This window comes from Sander lucioperca, chromosome 6 (genome assembly GCF_008315115.2).
Source record: "Sander lucioperca isolate FBNREF2018 chromosome 6, SLUC_FBN_1.2, whole genome shotgun sequence".
Lineage (NCBI taxonomy): Eukaryota > Metazoa > Chordata > Actinopteri > Perciformes > Percidae > Sander > Sander lucioperca.
In genome coordinates this window covers 23,341,651-23,359,150 of record NC_050178.1, presented here as the reverse complement: position 1 = coordinate 23,359,150, position 17,500 = coordinate 23,341,651, and the positions used below count along the sequence as shown (strand labels likewise).

The 17,500-nt window shown below is 42.4% G+C and overlaps 1 protein-coding gene across 2 annotated transcripts in view; it reads right to left on the bottom strand.

The window, feature by feature from the left end:
* Nucleotides 1-6,259, bottom strand: part of nucks1a (nuclear casein kinase and cyclin-dependent kinase substrate 1a) — a 23,719-nt gene extending 17,460 nt beyond the window's left edge. For both annotated transcript variants that reach the window (XR_004897614.1, XM_031280254.2), the window contains exons 1-2: nt 5,951-6,259; nt 1,155-1,204 (exon numbers count right to left, since the gene is read on the bottom strand). Coding sequence is in view for 1 of the 2 variants with exons in the window: in XM_031280254.2 (XP_031136114.1) it covers nt 1,155-1,204; nt 5,951-5,967 (67 nt within the window). In the remaining variant the exon portion in view is untranslated. The remainder of the gene's footprint in view (nt 1-1,154; nt 1,205-5,950) is intronic.
* Nucleotides 6,260-17,500: the final 11,241 nt, after the last annotated feature.

The window sequence follows — 17,500 nt, the reverse complement described above, 5'->3', positions numbered from 1 at the left end:
AATTTAGCAGTTCTAGTCTCAATATAATAACATGGCTGACACCTGTATGTTTGTCTTCTACCACACAGGGCTGGCCAATATGACGGCGTATACCACGAGAACAGAGATGTTGTCATATCGCTTAGGTAGCACTTATGTAACTATACCTTAAATATCTCAGGATGCATTAGACCATTTTGGACAATAACTATGTTTTCATGCACGTAATATTCCGGTTTTTGCTCTTATTCCAAAATGACGATATTCCGACTAAGCAGTTTACACGGCTAATGAAAGAGAATATTCCCGTTTAGATGCACGATTTTTTTCAAAGTTTCCCAGCGGTGGAGGACTTGTTGGACCGCGTGAACACAGTGTCCCTCTTTCATTCCCTCAACCAGCTTCTTGGAAAGGTCGGCGTAGCGATGTGTGCTCATATCCAAAAACCGGTTGATATCTGAGTCTCTGATAATGTTTAAAAGTAGCTGTGTTTCTCCTTCTTATCGGTTCTGCAGCCCTGCAAACTGTTGGCTGGTTGGTTTGTGTACAGCAACCATAGCAACGCACAGAGCTGACCTTTCTATGGGCCCCTCCCCGCATCCACAGCTACTCATTCTAGCATATTTTTGGGCCCTCCTCACATGAGGGCCCTGGGTACTCTGTCCCCTTTTCCCCCCAGTCCGACGTCCCCTGCCTGTGGTTAAAACCCCTGATTGAGACGCAGATTCTGAATGCGCTGTGTACATGTCCAAAGAATGCCTCTAAAACACGATTAATACCGGAAAATCCCACATATCTTAATTGGAAAAATGCTATATTCTGAAAAAAGGCATTATTTGGAATATCTATGCTGTTTAAGTGACAATCAAATTCAGAATATTGCCATATTCGGAATAATAGTGGAATATTACTGTGCATGTAAAGGTACTCAATGTTGCAAATTAATAAGCAGACTTTGGGAATATTGTATTTTTACCTGTGCCTAAAAGCAGACATTACCTTCTGTTTATTTCATCCATTAAACTAACAATTTCTCAATTGATTTTCCAGCAAATGTATTGTTTTACAATATACATGGATATCCCAATGTAAAATATAATAACGTATGGATTATTTTCATATATCACCCACCCTTATTACCACATATTTTGAAACCCATCTCAATCATCTCTTACCTGCATCATCAGACTCGTTGAATTGTGAGTAGTTCACCACTTTCCTGTTCCTGTGAAGAAGTATACACACTGGATCAAATGACATATCACATTGCATTTACACAGGACAAAGTTACTTCACTGCACACACCTGCTATTAGACATCATGTCAATGGGTGCTGAGGGGGGTAGGCAACAAAGATAGTTGGTCACGTCTAGCAATTCAACAGCCACAAGTCAGCATACAGTTAGTGTACGAATAGTATTATATGGCCTCCAGCTGGGGGCACTGAAGTAGGCACTGGTCACCCTTCTACAGTTTCCGAGGCTAATTTGGCAAAGTGTATGAGGGAGGCCTCAGGTGATAGCAGCCATCTATAGTTCAGGTAACGCACACCTCTAGAAGCTGTGTTAGTGCCGCTTAAAACTAGGGCTGCTCCATTATGGGAAAAAATATAAATCACTATTATTTCGGTCAATGTTGAAATCACGATAATTTAACATGATTCCTCGTTGACTTCTGGAAAGATGTTGCAATTATTGAACTTAAAAAATACAGTGGGAAATGTTAAATAAATCAACAGTAAAAAAAAAATACATACAGCTGTGAAATTTGCCTAAATACTTTTCCTGTTTAAAATTTATTTTTTCATTCAGAACAAGAGAAAATAAGATAACTTGCAAAAGGTAAAGAGCTAAATAATTGTTTCTTGATTATTCTGTTTTTTTGTGATCACTGGGAGCCAAAATCATGATCACGATTACATTTCAATTAACTGCACAGCCCTACTTAAAGGTCCAATGTGTGGGAATTTCTCCCATCTAGCGTTGAGATCATATATCAGTCAACTCTCTCGCACGATGCAGTTCAAAGTACGTATCACAGCTAGAACTAGGCGATATGGAAAAAAATCTAGTATCACAATATTGTTGACCAAATACCTCGATATCGATATTGCGGCGATATTGTAGGGTAGACAATTGGTGCTTACAAAAAAATATTTACACAATGAGATTTTTGATAAATAATCATCATTAATGTGTATATAATGACTAAGTGGGTAAAGGCAAATAATAGAAAAGATATAACGGTCTGGTAAGTTAAAAAATCTTTCAAAAAATAAATAAATAAAAAAATCACTTTGCTGTAATCCAGCCATTAAAACCAGGAATGACAGCACTACTTGTCATATCACGATATAATATTGATATATTGCCCAGCTCTAATCACAGCTACGGTAGCCTTCACGCTTCAAAAAGTCAGTCTCTTGCTCTTTTCAATCTCCTTTTTCTTTTTCTGGGCGAAGAAGACTCCTGTTCCTGAAATTTGGATTTTGAATACGTGTGGTCCTCCATGTTTCCTTCTTCAAACTTGCCACACACACACACACACACACACACACACTTTACCGGCTAACGTATTTCTAGATGGATCATGAATATGGAGCGTCTACCCCAGTTCATGCTAGGGCTTTGACTTTTGCCCAAAAATCATATTCGAAGTTTGTTTGTTTATTAATATTCCAATATATTTGAATATTTATTAATAATATTTTGACCATTAAATGCCTTCAGTAAGGCTTATATTGGAATCAAACTTGGTATATGTTCTGTCCACCAGGGGGCAGTGTATCAGTCAGTAGGCGTGCAATGATGTTAGAAGAAGAAGAACACACTGCCACCACTGGTTTTTAAATTAAAAGTCAGACCCTGGATTAAACACAAACAATATGCTTTCAACAGGAAGGTCGGATATTTCACCGTAGCCTACGTAAGTGGTCTGATGTTTATACTTTTGCGCTGGTGTGTGCGTCGAGCCGTGTGTGTGTGTGTGTGTGTGTGTGTGTGTGTGTTGCAAGAGAGTGACGGTGATTACCGGTAGCTTCAGAGCGAGTAGCGACTCTAGAGTCATAGAGAGAGAAACAAATCGTCTCCCCTGCGTTTTCTGACCACTGTGAGGCATCCGGAGCAGGAGAAGTTAACCCTCTCCTTGATTTTACGTTGTTTATGGAGAAGGAGAACCAGGAAATGAGTCGGGGGGGGAAATGCGCTACCAAGCCGCGGCCGAGCGCCGTGCGTCGCCGCGACGTGTTTACATTTTGAAATGCGTGAAAAAGCCTTGGAATCTGAATTGAAAACAAGGTTTACAAGCAAACACATTAACAATAAAATAATGCCCATAACAGGTTCGAAATTCGAATATTAAGGGCTGCCTAATATTTGTTCGAATATCAATATTTTTTTTTATATTCGAATTATATTCGAATATCGAAATTCGGAGTCAAAGCCCTAATGTAGATTGACGTAAAAGTCGCATCAAATCCGCCTCAGTTGTTCGCACTGCGGCCACATTGAAAAAAAAAAAAAATCAGACCTGGGTCTGATTCAGGACCACATGTGGAAGTGGTCTAGATCTGATTTGAAAAAAAATCAGATCTGGGTAAGATTTGAGTGTTCACACTACTTCTGCAGAAGTCTGACCTGGTCACTTGACCCCAAAAAAAAGAAAAAAAAATCAGATTTGGACCACTATTGCCTGCACACACACGGCTAAATGACCTGCAAAACACACACGACTGCTGTTGGTAGATGATGTGGTTTTATTAGTTTCTGATATCAGAAGGGAGGGTCCACCTATTTTTCTAATTTAAGTGGAGGTCCTGAAAAATATATTTAAGTAAGTAAAGTTCATTTATATAGCAGTTATCACAGACAGAGTCACAAAGTGCTTCACAGGCTACATAACTACATAAAAACTAATCACAAAAGACATAAAATACATAGTAATACGGTCAACAATGTGGCTAAACGAACGCCTGACTAAAAAGATGCGTCTTTAAAAAAAATATATATCAACAGAGGCCACTGCGTTTAAATGAACGCATTAATCTCACCCCTCCACAAATTTCATACAGCCTTTGTATGTCTGTCGCAATATGAAATAAATCAATGAATCGCATGATAAATAAAAATGAGCTCGGTAATTTTCATCGCAGCTGGAAAAATTTCCGTTTTATTTCTTGTTTTTGACTGCGTTTGGTTTTTATTCCAGTGCATTCTTTGTTAACAGAGACTGAGAGTCCATTTTATTTATTCTTTTTGGTTGTTTTGTTCATTTCTTGTGGATATTTAAAATGTCTTCCAGTTCCAGTGTTAAATATTCTTCAGAAATAGAAGTGTAATGGTCGTTAAAAAGATGTACCTGCATTATTATGCCATTATCATATCATATATATTAGATGAAAATGGTCTCAGAATGACAATATTATCATTCATCGCAAATCATTTCTGGGACAATCTATCGTCCAGCAAAATGTGTTATCGTGACAGGCCTACGCCCTTGTTTTATTAAAAATAGGGCTGCAGCTAACGATTATTTCCAGTCGATTAATCTGTTGATTATTTTCTCGATTAATTGATTAGTTGTTTGATCTATAAAAATGTCAAAACATGGTGAAAAATGTGGATCATTGTTTCCCAAAGCCTAAGAGGACGTCCTCAGATGTCTAGTTTTGTCCAAAACTCAAAAGATATTCAGTTTACTGTCCCAGAGGAGAGAAGATACTAGAAGATCTTCACATTTAACAAGCTGGAATCAGAGAAATCTTCTTTTTTTTAATAAAAAAAATGACAAACGATTAATCGATTATCAGAATAGTTGGCGATTAATGTAATAGTTGACAACTAACTGATTAATCGATTCATCGTTGCACCTCTAATTAAAAATAACTTAATTTTCCCTCAAAGAAAGAAGGAACAGCTGAGTAACAAATTCATTTCAGATGCCACAGAGTCCTTCAGATGCCGTGAAACGGCGAGATTTCAAGGATTCACTTTTAAATTAGATTTGATCGCATAAAATGACTTCTAATCAAGTCGAAGTGCGTTTTAATTCGTGTTAAAAGGGGCCTAGAGATTCCCCATGCTTTTGTAATCACGGTGGGGATCTCGCATTGGGGGGTGTGGTGACTTTTTGTAGTTCTCCGCCTTCCTCTGACATCAGCCAGTAGTGTTCATTTACTGCCCGCACTAAAAATGTACATCTGCTCTCACCAATTCACATTTTCGGTGATTAATACACCATTTTCTATTGTTCCGACCCGACAAAAATGTTCTTAATGCAACGAAATGCGACATAAGAGGACTACAACATCGACATGGCTAATCTGCGCGGCAACAAGATCAAATCCCGAGGCCAAACACCACCTCCTCCGGTAGTTTTTTTTTTGGTGGGGGGTGTTAGCGTTTTAGAGCCTCCCCTGGATGAATGGGTAGCCATATTCGCATTCTCAGTCAGAGAGGGAAACATTATCAGGCCTAGCATAAGTGAGCCGAAAAACGTAGCTAGCTAGCTGGTTAAATCCCACCGCCTAATTTCCCGCTCGGCCTACAGAACGTTAGCAACATACAGAACGTTAGCAACATACAGAACGTTACCAACGTATAGAACGTTAGCAACCTACAGAACGTTAGCAACCGTTGGCAGTTAGCCGTTAACAATGCACATCATGAATTCGTTTCAAAGCATGATAGACACGACACAGCGGCGGTAGCTCCACAAGACATATACACACACACACACACACACACACACGAGACATGGCGAGCCGTCCACACCGCTGGGATCCATGTTAGAAAGGAGGGTACACACACAAGAAGGGAAGCACACACGCACACGTTCCCATTATTTTTTTATGAAATAAACAAATTCCCAGCTCATAAAACACAGCACGAGACGTGCATGTTATCTGCGAAGGGTGCCAGCGCTGTGTCGTTATTAACTTACGGAGAGCAGAGGACAGGATTAGCACACTTACCGAACTGGTCTTGACATTTTGCAGGAATACTGTAGAGGTTAAGGATGTAAGAAAGGGGGGAGAAGAAAAAAGCACAGGGAAAAAAGAAATATAGATTCCCGCTCTGCAAAACACCGAGGGGAGCGAGGTTGGCGCACAACTCCACCGTCCGAGCTAGCGCGTGAAAATAAAAGTACGGCAGGGACTTGTCCTCCAAACGCAAATATTCTTAATTTTTTTACCTTCAGCTACTCAAAATGGTGAATAAAACAAACTGAAACTGCAGCTTGTGTGCAACCGAACCCCGCGGCCTTGAGGGGGTGGGTCCTCAAAGACAAGCACCGCCCCTACGGAGCCCTGAGAGGAGCAGCGCGGCAGCCCGCTCTTCTCATTGGCTGATTTGAACGACGAATCTCTTCTGTATTGGATACTTTTGCTGCACGTTAGAACACTTTTAGCATATAGTTCCCCGCCTCCGTTAGCAGGCTTGGTTGAGTAAGCACTGTTAAGAAAACAAAAAGAGGCCCTCAGGTTGGATGCAAGTTGAATTTAGTGTGGGTCCCAAAAGACCATAAAGCAACATTGCAATTATAGGTTACAACGTGCACAAACATCATGTATATATAATGATATAATATAATATATTTTAGGAATCAGATTGACTGTGGTATTGCTGATTCTGAGACTAACCTTCTTCCGTCTACCTGGCAGACTGCTGCAGCATGAGATGCAGGTAGAAAACAGTTGCATTTATAGCATTTTACAGCTGCTGTAAAGCCTACAAAATACAGTTACAGGTTATACAGTGTATGTCTGTGGTATATTTCATTAGGCCTGGGTTAAAATAATCTCAACAAATGACTGATCTGAGTCATGAGTGATCTGTCATTGATTAATAAAATCCAGGAATTGATCTTTTAATAGTTTTTTTTTATTTTTTATTTATTATTTCAGGCCAATGCACATTTGATGAACATGTACAGAAGTACACGTAAAAAGTGCCAGATTGTAGCCCAAGGGCTAATTTCCATCTGTAGTCCATTCATCAGGTAGATATTACAATAAAAAGGACAATAGATACACAGCACCAATATTTGCTATATCAAACTAGGTAAAACAGGACGAAAGAAGAGAAAACAGGATAATTCATTAGTAAATGTTAAAACAGAGACACAATTCATTAGTATGCTCCATCGAACTAACACGGCACAACATGCCAGTATGCCTTTTCACCATGAATATAAGTAAAAAGTACTTTAAACATGAAAATGTTATGTAAACATTAACCTGGTGTGGTATAAAACATATTTAACCCTTGTGTGTCTGTTTTGCCTGTTTTATAAAGCATAAAGTATACATTTTCCAATTCTGTGTTACATCTTCTAAGCCGACTTCATGGAATTCATGGTCAATAAACCTCATTTATATAAAATTATGACTAATTTTGAGTTAAAAAAACCCAGAAATGATGAATTACTTTAGCTAATAATTAAGATCAGAGGAGCGTATGTTGATGCATAATTACAGCCTGTTTCGTGTATTTCATTTCATTTATTTTTATTTCGAACAAAACTAAAAATACATATACACATACAGCATGTACCTATATATACATATACATACATACATACATATGCATATACATACAAATACACATACATACACATATATATATTTACATATATATCTATAAAATAAAAAGTGTGTAGCAACACACCAAAGAAAAAAGAACAATATCCATACAGTGTTTACAAGTAATATTAAAAATACTATTACCATTTCTAATTTTAAAAATTTGTCCGAAAAGGAGCAGGATGAAGCCGAAGCTTGTAAAGTTTCCTACCCCTCATTGACTTTACACTCATTTCTTTATATATCATATATTTTTTACAACAGGATAACCAATATACACAACAATACATCTCTAATTTTTCACGTGTCAAACCCTTTTGTTTATTTATTTACATTTTAAGTAAGTCAACAACCCATTTCCGTGTATGGAACCATCCATGTTATTTTTGGGCAATTTGTTTGATACAGATCTTTGAAAAAGGGTCAAATTTGACCCGAGGAAGACAAAACAAGGGTTAAGGGTTGCTTCTTGCTTGTAAAATTTACAGCACAAGTTCTCTGAGAATCTCTGTAATATCAACACACAAGCACAAGTTAACACAGGCGCGCACCTACATAATAAGCCTTTTTAAATTTAAAATGTTCAATGCTTTATCGCGCTGATGTGACCGAGCCCGACCCGAACCCAAACAACTCTGGGTGGGAAAAAAATCTGCAAAAACAAAGCAGTCAAGTTAACCTAAGACAGCAGATACAGTGACAGTCAAGCAGTGAAGCCTATTTAAAGGAAGTACTCAGCCTGTTACAAATGTAAACACAATCATTTACAACAAGGTCATTTATGCACTGAGATCTGCCTGTAATGAATGCACTGAATGTGTATTTGTTCACATACGTACATGCTTTTAAGGGAAAGCTGCCACAAAGGGAATAGAGGAGTAAACACTGTGTTATTTGGGTTGTGTAGCAGAAAATTCTGGGCCCTGTAGAAAGGCATTTTCTGTGGGCCCCTCCCCGCATCAACAGCTTTTCATTCCAGCAGTCTGGTAGGACCAGGCTAGTGTACCAGAGTCTGGTAGGACCAGGCTAGTGGACCAGAGTCTGGTAGGACCAGGCTAATGTACCAGAGTCTGGTAGGACCAGGCTAATGTACCAGAGTCTGGTAGGACCAGGCTAGTGGACCAGAGTCTGGTAGGACCAGGCTAATGTACCAGAGTCTGGTAGGACCAGGCTAGTGGACCAGAGTCTGGTAGGACCAGGCTAATGTACCAGATTCTGGTAGGACCAGGCTAGTGGACCAGAGTCTGGTAGGACCAGGCTAATGTACCAGAGTCTGGTAGGACCAGGCTAGTGGACCAGAGTCTGGTAGGACCAGGCTAATGTACCAGAGTCTGGTAGGACCAGGCTAGTGTACCAGAGTCTGGTAGGACCAGCGGCCTTGAGTTTGACACATGTGGTCTAGATGGTTCAACATTTATTCAGGCCTGGCTTGGCTTCACAAACCTGTTCCTGGTCTGGGTTTAATGCTGGAAAGGGGGAACTACCAGGGTTAGGGTCCTACCAGACTCTGGTCCACTAGCCTGGTCCTACCAGACTCTGGTACATTAGCCTGGTCCTACCAGACTCTGGTACATTAGCCTGGTCCTACCAGACTCTGGTCCACTAGCCTGGTCCTACCAGACTCTGGTACATTAGCCTGGTCCTACCAGACTCTGGTCCACTAGCCTGGTCCTACCAGACTCTGGTACACTAGCCTGGTCCTACCAGACTCTGGTCCACTAGCCTGGTCCTACCAGACTCTGGTACATTAGCCTGGTCCTACCAGACTCTGGTACACTAGCCTGGTCCTACCAGACTCTGGTCCACTAGCCTGGTCCTACCAGACTCTGGTACATTAGCCTGGTCCTACCAGACTCTGGTCCACTAGCCTGGTCCTACCAGACTCTGGTACACTAGCCTGGTCCTACCAGACTCTGGTACACTAGCCTGGTCCTACCAGACTCTGGTCCACTAGCCTGGTCCTACCAGACTCTGGTCCACTAGCCTGGTCCTACCAGACTCTGGTACACTAGCCTGGTCCTACCAGACTGCTGGAATGAAAAGCTGTTGATGCGGGGAGGGGCCCACAGAAAATGCCTTTCTACAGGGCCCAGAATTTTCTGCTACACAACCCAAATAACACAGTGTTTACTCCTCTATTCCCTTTGTGGCAGCTTTCCCTTAAAAGCATGTACGTATGTGAACAAATACACATTCAGTGCATTCATTACAGGCAGATCTCAGTGCATAAATGACCTTGTTGTAAATGATTGTGTTTACATTTGTAACAGGCTGAGTACTTCCTTTAAATAGGCTTCACTGCTTGACTGTCACTGTATCTGCTGTCTTAGGTTAACTTGACTGCTTTGTTTTTGCAGATTTTTTTCCCACCCAGAGTTGTTTGCAGGATGTTCTTTCACTTAGGTGTTTTGAGTGTCAACAAGTTAAGGCGCAGACACACCGAGCCGATAACCGGCCGTCTGACAGTCTGGTGAGGTCGGTGACTCGAGTCTGTTCGGTGTGTTCCGTGCCGTCGTCCATCCGAGGGGCCGTCGGCCTTCATTTTGGCCGATTTGACATGTATAATCGGCGGGGCGGGCACTGCCGGCAGTCAGACTCAATGACCCATCTGATTGGTGGAGAGCTAATCAGGAAACGGGGAGCGGGATCAGCGTGACTAGAGTCTCTCAAAATCTGATGAAAATCTTTTAAACTGATCTTTGTTGATCTGAAATGAAGACAGATTCAGCAACTGCACGGCCTATTTCTCTCTTAAAATGTTTTCAGAAACACGTTTCAGTGAACTATTTTAGTACAATATGAGATCGGATTCTGAACGAGCCGCCATGACGGTCTGCGTTTGTCCAATCAGCTGCCGGTTTTCATTTTTGGGCGACAATCCAGATTAGCGCCGCCTGCTGTTATGGAGACGTATTACGTCTCGTCTCTTCGGTGTGTTCTGAGGAACTTTTTGGACCAACTCGAGGAGACTGATCAGAGTTGTTTGCAGGATGTTCTTTCACTTAGGCGTTTTGAGTGTCAACAAGTTAGACTTACTTTGTGATTTACTTTCTACCTGTTTAGGTCATTGTTGCCAACTTAGCGACTTTGTCCCTAGATTTAGCGACTTTTCAGACCCCCTGAGCGACTTTTTTTCACGAAAGCGACTAGCAACAAATCTGGCGACTTTCTGTAGAAAAGACGCCAGCACGCAAAGGTATTTCTCTCTTGTGGCCGCCATAACAGTCTTCTGTTCTGTGACTGAGGAGCAGCCCCTCCCCTCTCTGCGCTCTCCTCATGTGCAGTAGAGTCTGGCTCAGGCCACATTTTTCTGTCCGAGCCCGGCCCGCGTCCAACAGAGCAGTAACCGAACCCGGCCCGAGCCCAACAGGCATTAAGAAAGCCCGACCCAAGCCCGACACAGTTAAAATGTAATTTCTTTCTCATACTATTGACACATACGTACGTTTGTTTGTGTGGAAAGCTTTTATTAAGAAGCTAGGCATTCAGAAATGTCAACAGATGAGGTCATCAGCTCACACGGGGCAACAAGCGCACGTTAACACAGGCGCACACCTACATAATAAGCTGTTTTAAATTTAAAATGTTCAATGCCTTATTGCGCTGATGTGACCGAGTCCGACCCGAACCGAACACCATTTACATTACATTACATTACATTAAATGTCATTTAGCTGACGCTTTTATCCAAAGCGACTTACAGTTGCTATATATCAGCGGTCACACACCTCTGGAGCAACTATGGGTTAAGTGTCTTGCTCAGGGACACATTGGTTGATGTATCGCAGTGGGAATCGAACCCTTGTCATATCCACTGCGCCATCACCACTCCCTTACCCTAGGAGGGGTAAGCCCTAGGTAACGGACATCCAGCCGAAATTAGGGACAATTAGGCAACAGAGCAATCCTGGAAGTGGAACGTCGTGTATATAATTAAATTCAATTTATATAGACTAGTTGTTCAGTTACTCAGGGGTTATACAATTTTAAAATTGTTGCAAAAATATGTAGTTGTGCTGCAACAATCTTGTGTTGAATATTCCAGTTGAGGTTTGGATGCTCTGGGTGGAAATTACCTTTTGTTTTTTTAGGCTTTTTGAATGTCAGGTCCACCCACTCGTGTGGTGAGTTCGAGTTCTTTCTGTCAAATTGTAGGCTGTGCTTAGGGCTTGCGTGGAATGTGAGTTGTTCCCACCAAGTGTGTGTGTGTGTGTGTGTGTGCGTGCATGCGTATGTGTGCGTGCGTGTGAGTGTGTGTGTATGCGTGCGTGCGTGCGTGCGTATGTGTGCGTGTGAGTGTGTGTGTGTGCGTGTGTATGTGTGCATGCGTGCGTGCGCGTGTGTGTGTGTGTGTGCATGTGTGTGTGTGTGCATGCGTGTGTGCGTGCATGTGTATGCGTGTGTGTGTGTGTGTGTGTGTGTGTGTGTGTGTGTGTTTATGCCAGTGCTGAGCTGCTAGAGATGATATCAAGTTGGATTTTGCCGAATCCTGATCAGAGTATGATGATATGAGAATCCCTGTGTGCCTGTTGGTCTCTCTCTTTTGCTTCTTCCACAGTCGACAGACTTCTGTCTCTGTGTTCAGGGTGATGCTGGAGTGATGAGCAGGTATGTTGCCTTGGCAACCAGGGGAAGTGACTCTCGCCTTTCTCTTCATGGCTTCACAGCTGCCTCTGGATCATTCTTCAGTCCGAGTTCTGCATTCTTCAGCCTGCGATAATAGAAAAGTCACTGAGCCACAGAGGCATGTTCATATCACACCTCTGGGTTTGATGACTAATTCACAATGTGTATGTACCATCATCACTGTGCGGCAGGTAGAGACCTGTACTGATATGATTATACACAGCATCAAATTCAAAGATAACCTTTTTGCTTTATTCACTCAAATCCCCATTTAACCCATATTCAACTGTTGAGGTGGGAACATTTTTGATTTACACTTATGATAGTCTGGATCAACGGAAGATACATTTCCAGGATAATTGGCTGACATCACCGTCCTCTTTCTGTGTGTTGCTGTTGCTCAAAATCCCTTCGCTACGGGAAATATCAACAAACTTTGAGCTAGCAAGCTACACGGTTTGAAAATAGCATGCTTTGAAGAAAATTACATCGTGCGACAAGGCAGGCATGCTTGGTTCTTTCAGGGAATGATTTCTAAAGATTTACAAAGAATACGTTTACGGCATTTCCTCTCTAAGGCCGGCGACAGACTGGCTGCGTGGCGTAAGCGTGGCGTTTCTGTTGCGTGTCAGCTGCGTGGCGTTTTCTACGACTTTACACACCAGAAAGGTGTCTGACGCGGCGCTGCTGCTGCTAGCCTTGTCTGGACACATGGATGTTTCCATAAACATAAACATAAATATATTCTGATCTGATTACAGCAAAGACGACGTCGGAAGTATTGACGGCAAAATGGGCTCCAGAATATTTGGTTGTGCAATATTAGAATTTTTTTTTAAATGACATTTATATCTGCATTTACGTCAAAACCTCGAGACTTTCAAACATCAACATGTCATTTATTAATATGTATTCGTGTCAATATGACATATAAACATCTTTTCCTATTCTATTTTGCCTGGAAACGCTTCCAACACGCTTGCATGTCGCGTGAAAAATAGGCGTCAGTTCTATTTCTAGCATGCACGCGTTTTCGGCGCGGCTCGAGCGTGTCACGCAGGCAGTGTGCACGCTCTAACCTGTTACCATGGGAGCCGAAATAAAAACGGACACGCCACGCAGCTGACACGCTCACGCCACGCAGCCAAGTCTGTCACCGGCCTAAGTGGGACATTTTGGGACCGATTGTTGGGATTGGTTGACACACTGGTAAGAGCAAATTACGTTTATGTATCCAGCTGATTTAATTAGCTGTGTGGCGTTTTCTTTTGCGGGGTGCAAATGTTCCACCAAAACAAGTTCCTTCCTGAGACTATTTTGCAGAGCCACCGTCGCTGCGTCCAGATCTCAGCGCCTCCCAAGACATTTCAATCAGGAGAGACTTCATTGCAGATATGCAAAGATTTATTGTACATATGAATAATATGAAATGAACAGTCTGATTAGACTCCATCGTTATAAAATAATCTTTTAAAGGGGTAGAGAAGCCAGACATATCCCCCCGATGGAGTCTAGACACTGGTGGTGGTCTGAAGGAGCCCGAGACCGAACAAAGGAGCTGTCTGCCGGAAGGGGACTCAGGCGCTGTGGGTGATGATGACCAGGAGGAGGGGGAGGGTTAGGGTTAGGGTTAGGCAAAATATGCGGGGCTTGCATGATTTCATAATCCCCGCATTTTCGTTGCAAAAAAGTCCCACATATCTTAGCAGAAGTTGAAAAATGTTGCGTTTACTTCACACAAGAGCAGCCGTTTTCCCCTGTTGCCATGGGAACGTTACAAAGTGACGTGAACATCATCGAAAAGCTGCAAACCCCGCGATGAAGCCACGATGAAAACACAGTTTTTGCAAGTTCCCGCAATTTCATCGCATAAAATTGCATAAATATCCCGCATATTCCATCGCATTTTTTAAGAAAACGTGCCGCATAATCAAGGATTTTTGCCCGCAACAATCACAAAAAAACTCCACATTTTTCTGGAAGGACTGCCTATCCCAGAATGCATCTGTGGTGTAGCCAGACCTTACTCGACAGCGCTGTGGAGGTAGGTCTGGCAATGCGAGACTACACTTCTGATAAAACGTTGAGTTGTCTGTCGGAAAAAGATTGCGGCCGATCCTCTCACCCCCGGACACATAGCGTTTGAGCCCCTCCCCTCCGGCAGGAGGCTGCGGTCCATCAGGACCAAAACCTCCCGCCCGTTACAGACCAACCAGACGGTCGACCGTTGGCATGAAAAGGCAGTGTGACTGATCAGTCTCCCCGAGTTGGTCCAAAAAGTTCCTCAGAACACACCGAAGAGACGAGACGTAATACGTCTCCATAACAGCAGGCGGCGCTAATCTGGATTGTCGCCCAAAAATGAAAATTGGCAGCTGATTGGACGAACGCGTCAAGTGGGTCTGGCTGCTGCTTCCGGATTTTGGATTTTTCAACCGGCCATTAATGGCGACTCATTCAGAATACGATCTCATATTGTACTAAAATAGTTCACCGAAACGTGTTTCTGAAAACATTCTAAGAGAGAAATAGGCCGTGCAGTTGCTGAATCTGTCTTTCAGCTCGCCATTTCTGGGTGGCTCCCGATTGGCCTGTCTCCGACTGAGCATGCCAGGTCGGCCAAAATGAAGGCCGACAGCTCCTCGGACGGACGACGGAACGGAACGCACCGAACAGACTCGAGGCACCGACCTCGCCAGACTGTCCAATGGCCGATTATCGGTCCGGTGTGTCCCGCACTGACACAGACTCTTAACCCCCCTGCAGCCCCAAAAGACTTTACTTTAGCCTTTTCTCTTATTGTTTAAACAGCCATATTGTACAAATTAGTTTTTGTATTTACTGTTTATTTCCTTTTAATATGTTTATGTTTATGTATGCACCATCCAAGGCAAATTCTTTGTAAGTTTGACTTTAGTTGGCAATAAATCCTTTTCGAAATCTGATTCTGATCAGCTGGCAGAGCACCACACACCATTTCTTCACCTGTGTAGCACTGCCACCTTGTGACTTCCTTGTTAAACTGCAGTGCAGCGAGGAGAAAGGCATGCAAATACAAACTCATTTAACTCAGATGCTCAAGTAGCCTCCAAAAGAGTCAGGACTTTCAACCAGAGTGGACCAATGGAAAGGAGCAGCGCGGTCTGAAGTAGGCCTAATGCCTCCTGAATCAACCTTGAACTAGTAGTTAATACATACCTACAACACATCTCTTCCGACTGCACCTTGGATAATAATTAAAAAAAACACTTACAGTTGCACTTCCATGTGGCTATATGTAGTTTGGCTTATTTAAAGGTAATGTACTTGCACTTACTTCTTGCTGTCCGGAGTTTGTACCTTCAAGGCGTCAGCCAAATGACATGTAATGTACCAGTTAATTAACTATGCAATCATCAGTTAATAGTGGCTTTAATTGTATTAATTGTGAGATTTTTGTGCGGTGTCTGTTTCTCAGCTCAAGAATGAACGTTGAATCTCAATTTATGCAACCTGATCTCACAGTATTCAGTTAAATGAACACGGCCCCTTAAGTTAAGGAAAAGGTCGTGGGTGGGCGGGACAACAACGGGTTGAGTTTAGGAAAAGTACAACGGGACGGTTGGGTTTAGGAATCCTGACAAGCGGGACACGATCCCCGGTCTCCTGGGTGAAAGTCCTGTGTTGTTTGACCCATCCACCCCCCCAACCAACCTCCCTATGCGGAATTTCGTGCTTTCATACTACCGTATTTTCCGGACTATAAGTCGCTCCGGAGTATAAGTCGCATCAGTCAAAAAATGCGTCATGAAGAGGAAAAAAACATATATAAGTCGCACTGGACTATAAGTCGCATTTATTTAGAAATTTATTTCACAAAATCCAAGATCAAGAACAGGAAAGGCAAGTTATTCAACTACACAACAGCACACAGAACAAGGGGCTGAATACGGTAGGTGTCCGGTATGTTAACGTAACACATTAACAGTTATTCAACTATACAGTAGCACACAGAACAACTACCAGGGCGTGGAGACGTAACTGCAGCGTTGACGAGCCTCTCCCAGCAGGACGCTGTTCAAGCACCCATCTGTGGACTCGTTCCTCCAGCTCTGGCCATCTTGCTTTCAGCCCGCGATTAGCCGATTAGCCGATTAGCTTTCTTTGTTTCCTTCATTGCAGTAAGAGTCACCTTTTCGCCAGTCCCTCGCAAGTTTCTCTCTCACTCCAAACTTTCTTTGTGCTGCTCGATTACTGTTTTCGGCTGCATATTTTACTACCTGCAGTTTGTAATCTGCAGAATAAGATTTTCTTTTCTTTCTCAGTTGTCTTTAGGAGCAGCATATAGTTGTCATAAGCCTAGAGCGCCTCTCGCGGCTGTAGATGGTAATGTTTTCAGTATGAAATAACATTTAAAAACATGTTAAATTATATATATTTTGATATATAAGTTGCACCTGACTATAAGTCGCAGGACCAGCCAAAGTATGAAAAAAAGTGCGACTTATAGTCCGGAAAATACGGTACTCGCTACCGTAGTCACTCTTAATGCTACGTCATCTTCTCATTGACTTTACATTGGCATTGTTTTCCGTGGTGGCCACACGGATTTTTCACACTTTCCGTGCCACCACCATGTAATGCGCTGTTAACAGTTCGTGATCATTTCACGGAATTCTGTGAGACCAGGCTGATTTCTGAGCTAACATGGAAAGTCCTGAAAGCGCTCAAAGAATGGACATTTGACCCATCTACAAAACTTGACTTCATCTGCAGATGAAGTTTGTGTGATAAGAGTAAAAGCTCCAGAATGGCTACTGAATGCACCTTGTGCTGAGATTATTTTCCCCATTAGTAAAAACTCAACGTGTCCTCATGAACGGGTCTGTATGATATAGTACAAAAAATGTATGCACGCCAATATGTATGATATCCTACGAAACTAGGCGACTGCCGGCTGGTCACGTGACGTGATCTCCACAGTTGGTAGTTCAGTTTACCCGCTGAAAGATGTCTGTGAGCCCGGTACAGGGCACCACGAGCTTCTGGTCGTTTCGGCAGGCATTACGGTTAAGTTTAGGCGACAAGAAGTGAGCGTTATGCAGTGACAACAGTTAAGTTTAGGCACCAAAACGAGAGAGGGACATTAAAAACAATAGTTTGCAAAGTGCTTTGACAGAAGAAACAAAAGCACATTCAAATCAATACACATCCTTGTATAAGTGAAAATAGAAGATGGGACACCTTTAAAGGTCCAATGTGTAGGAATTTCTCCCATCTAGCGTTGAGATCATATATCAGTCAACTCTCTCTCACCACACAGTTCAAAGTATG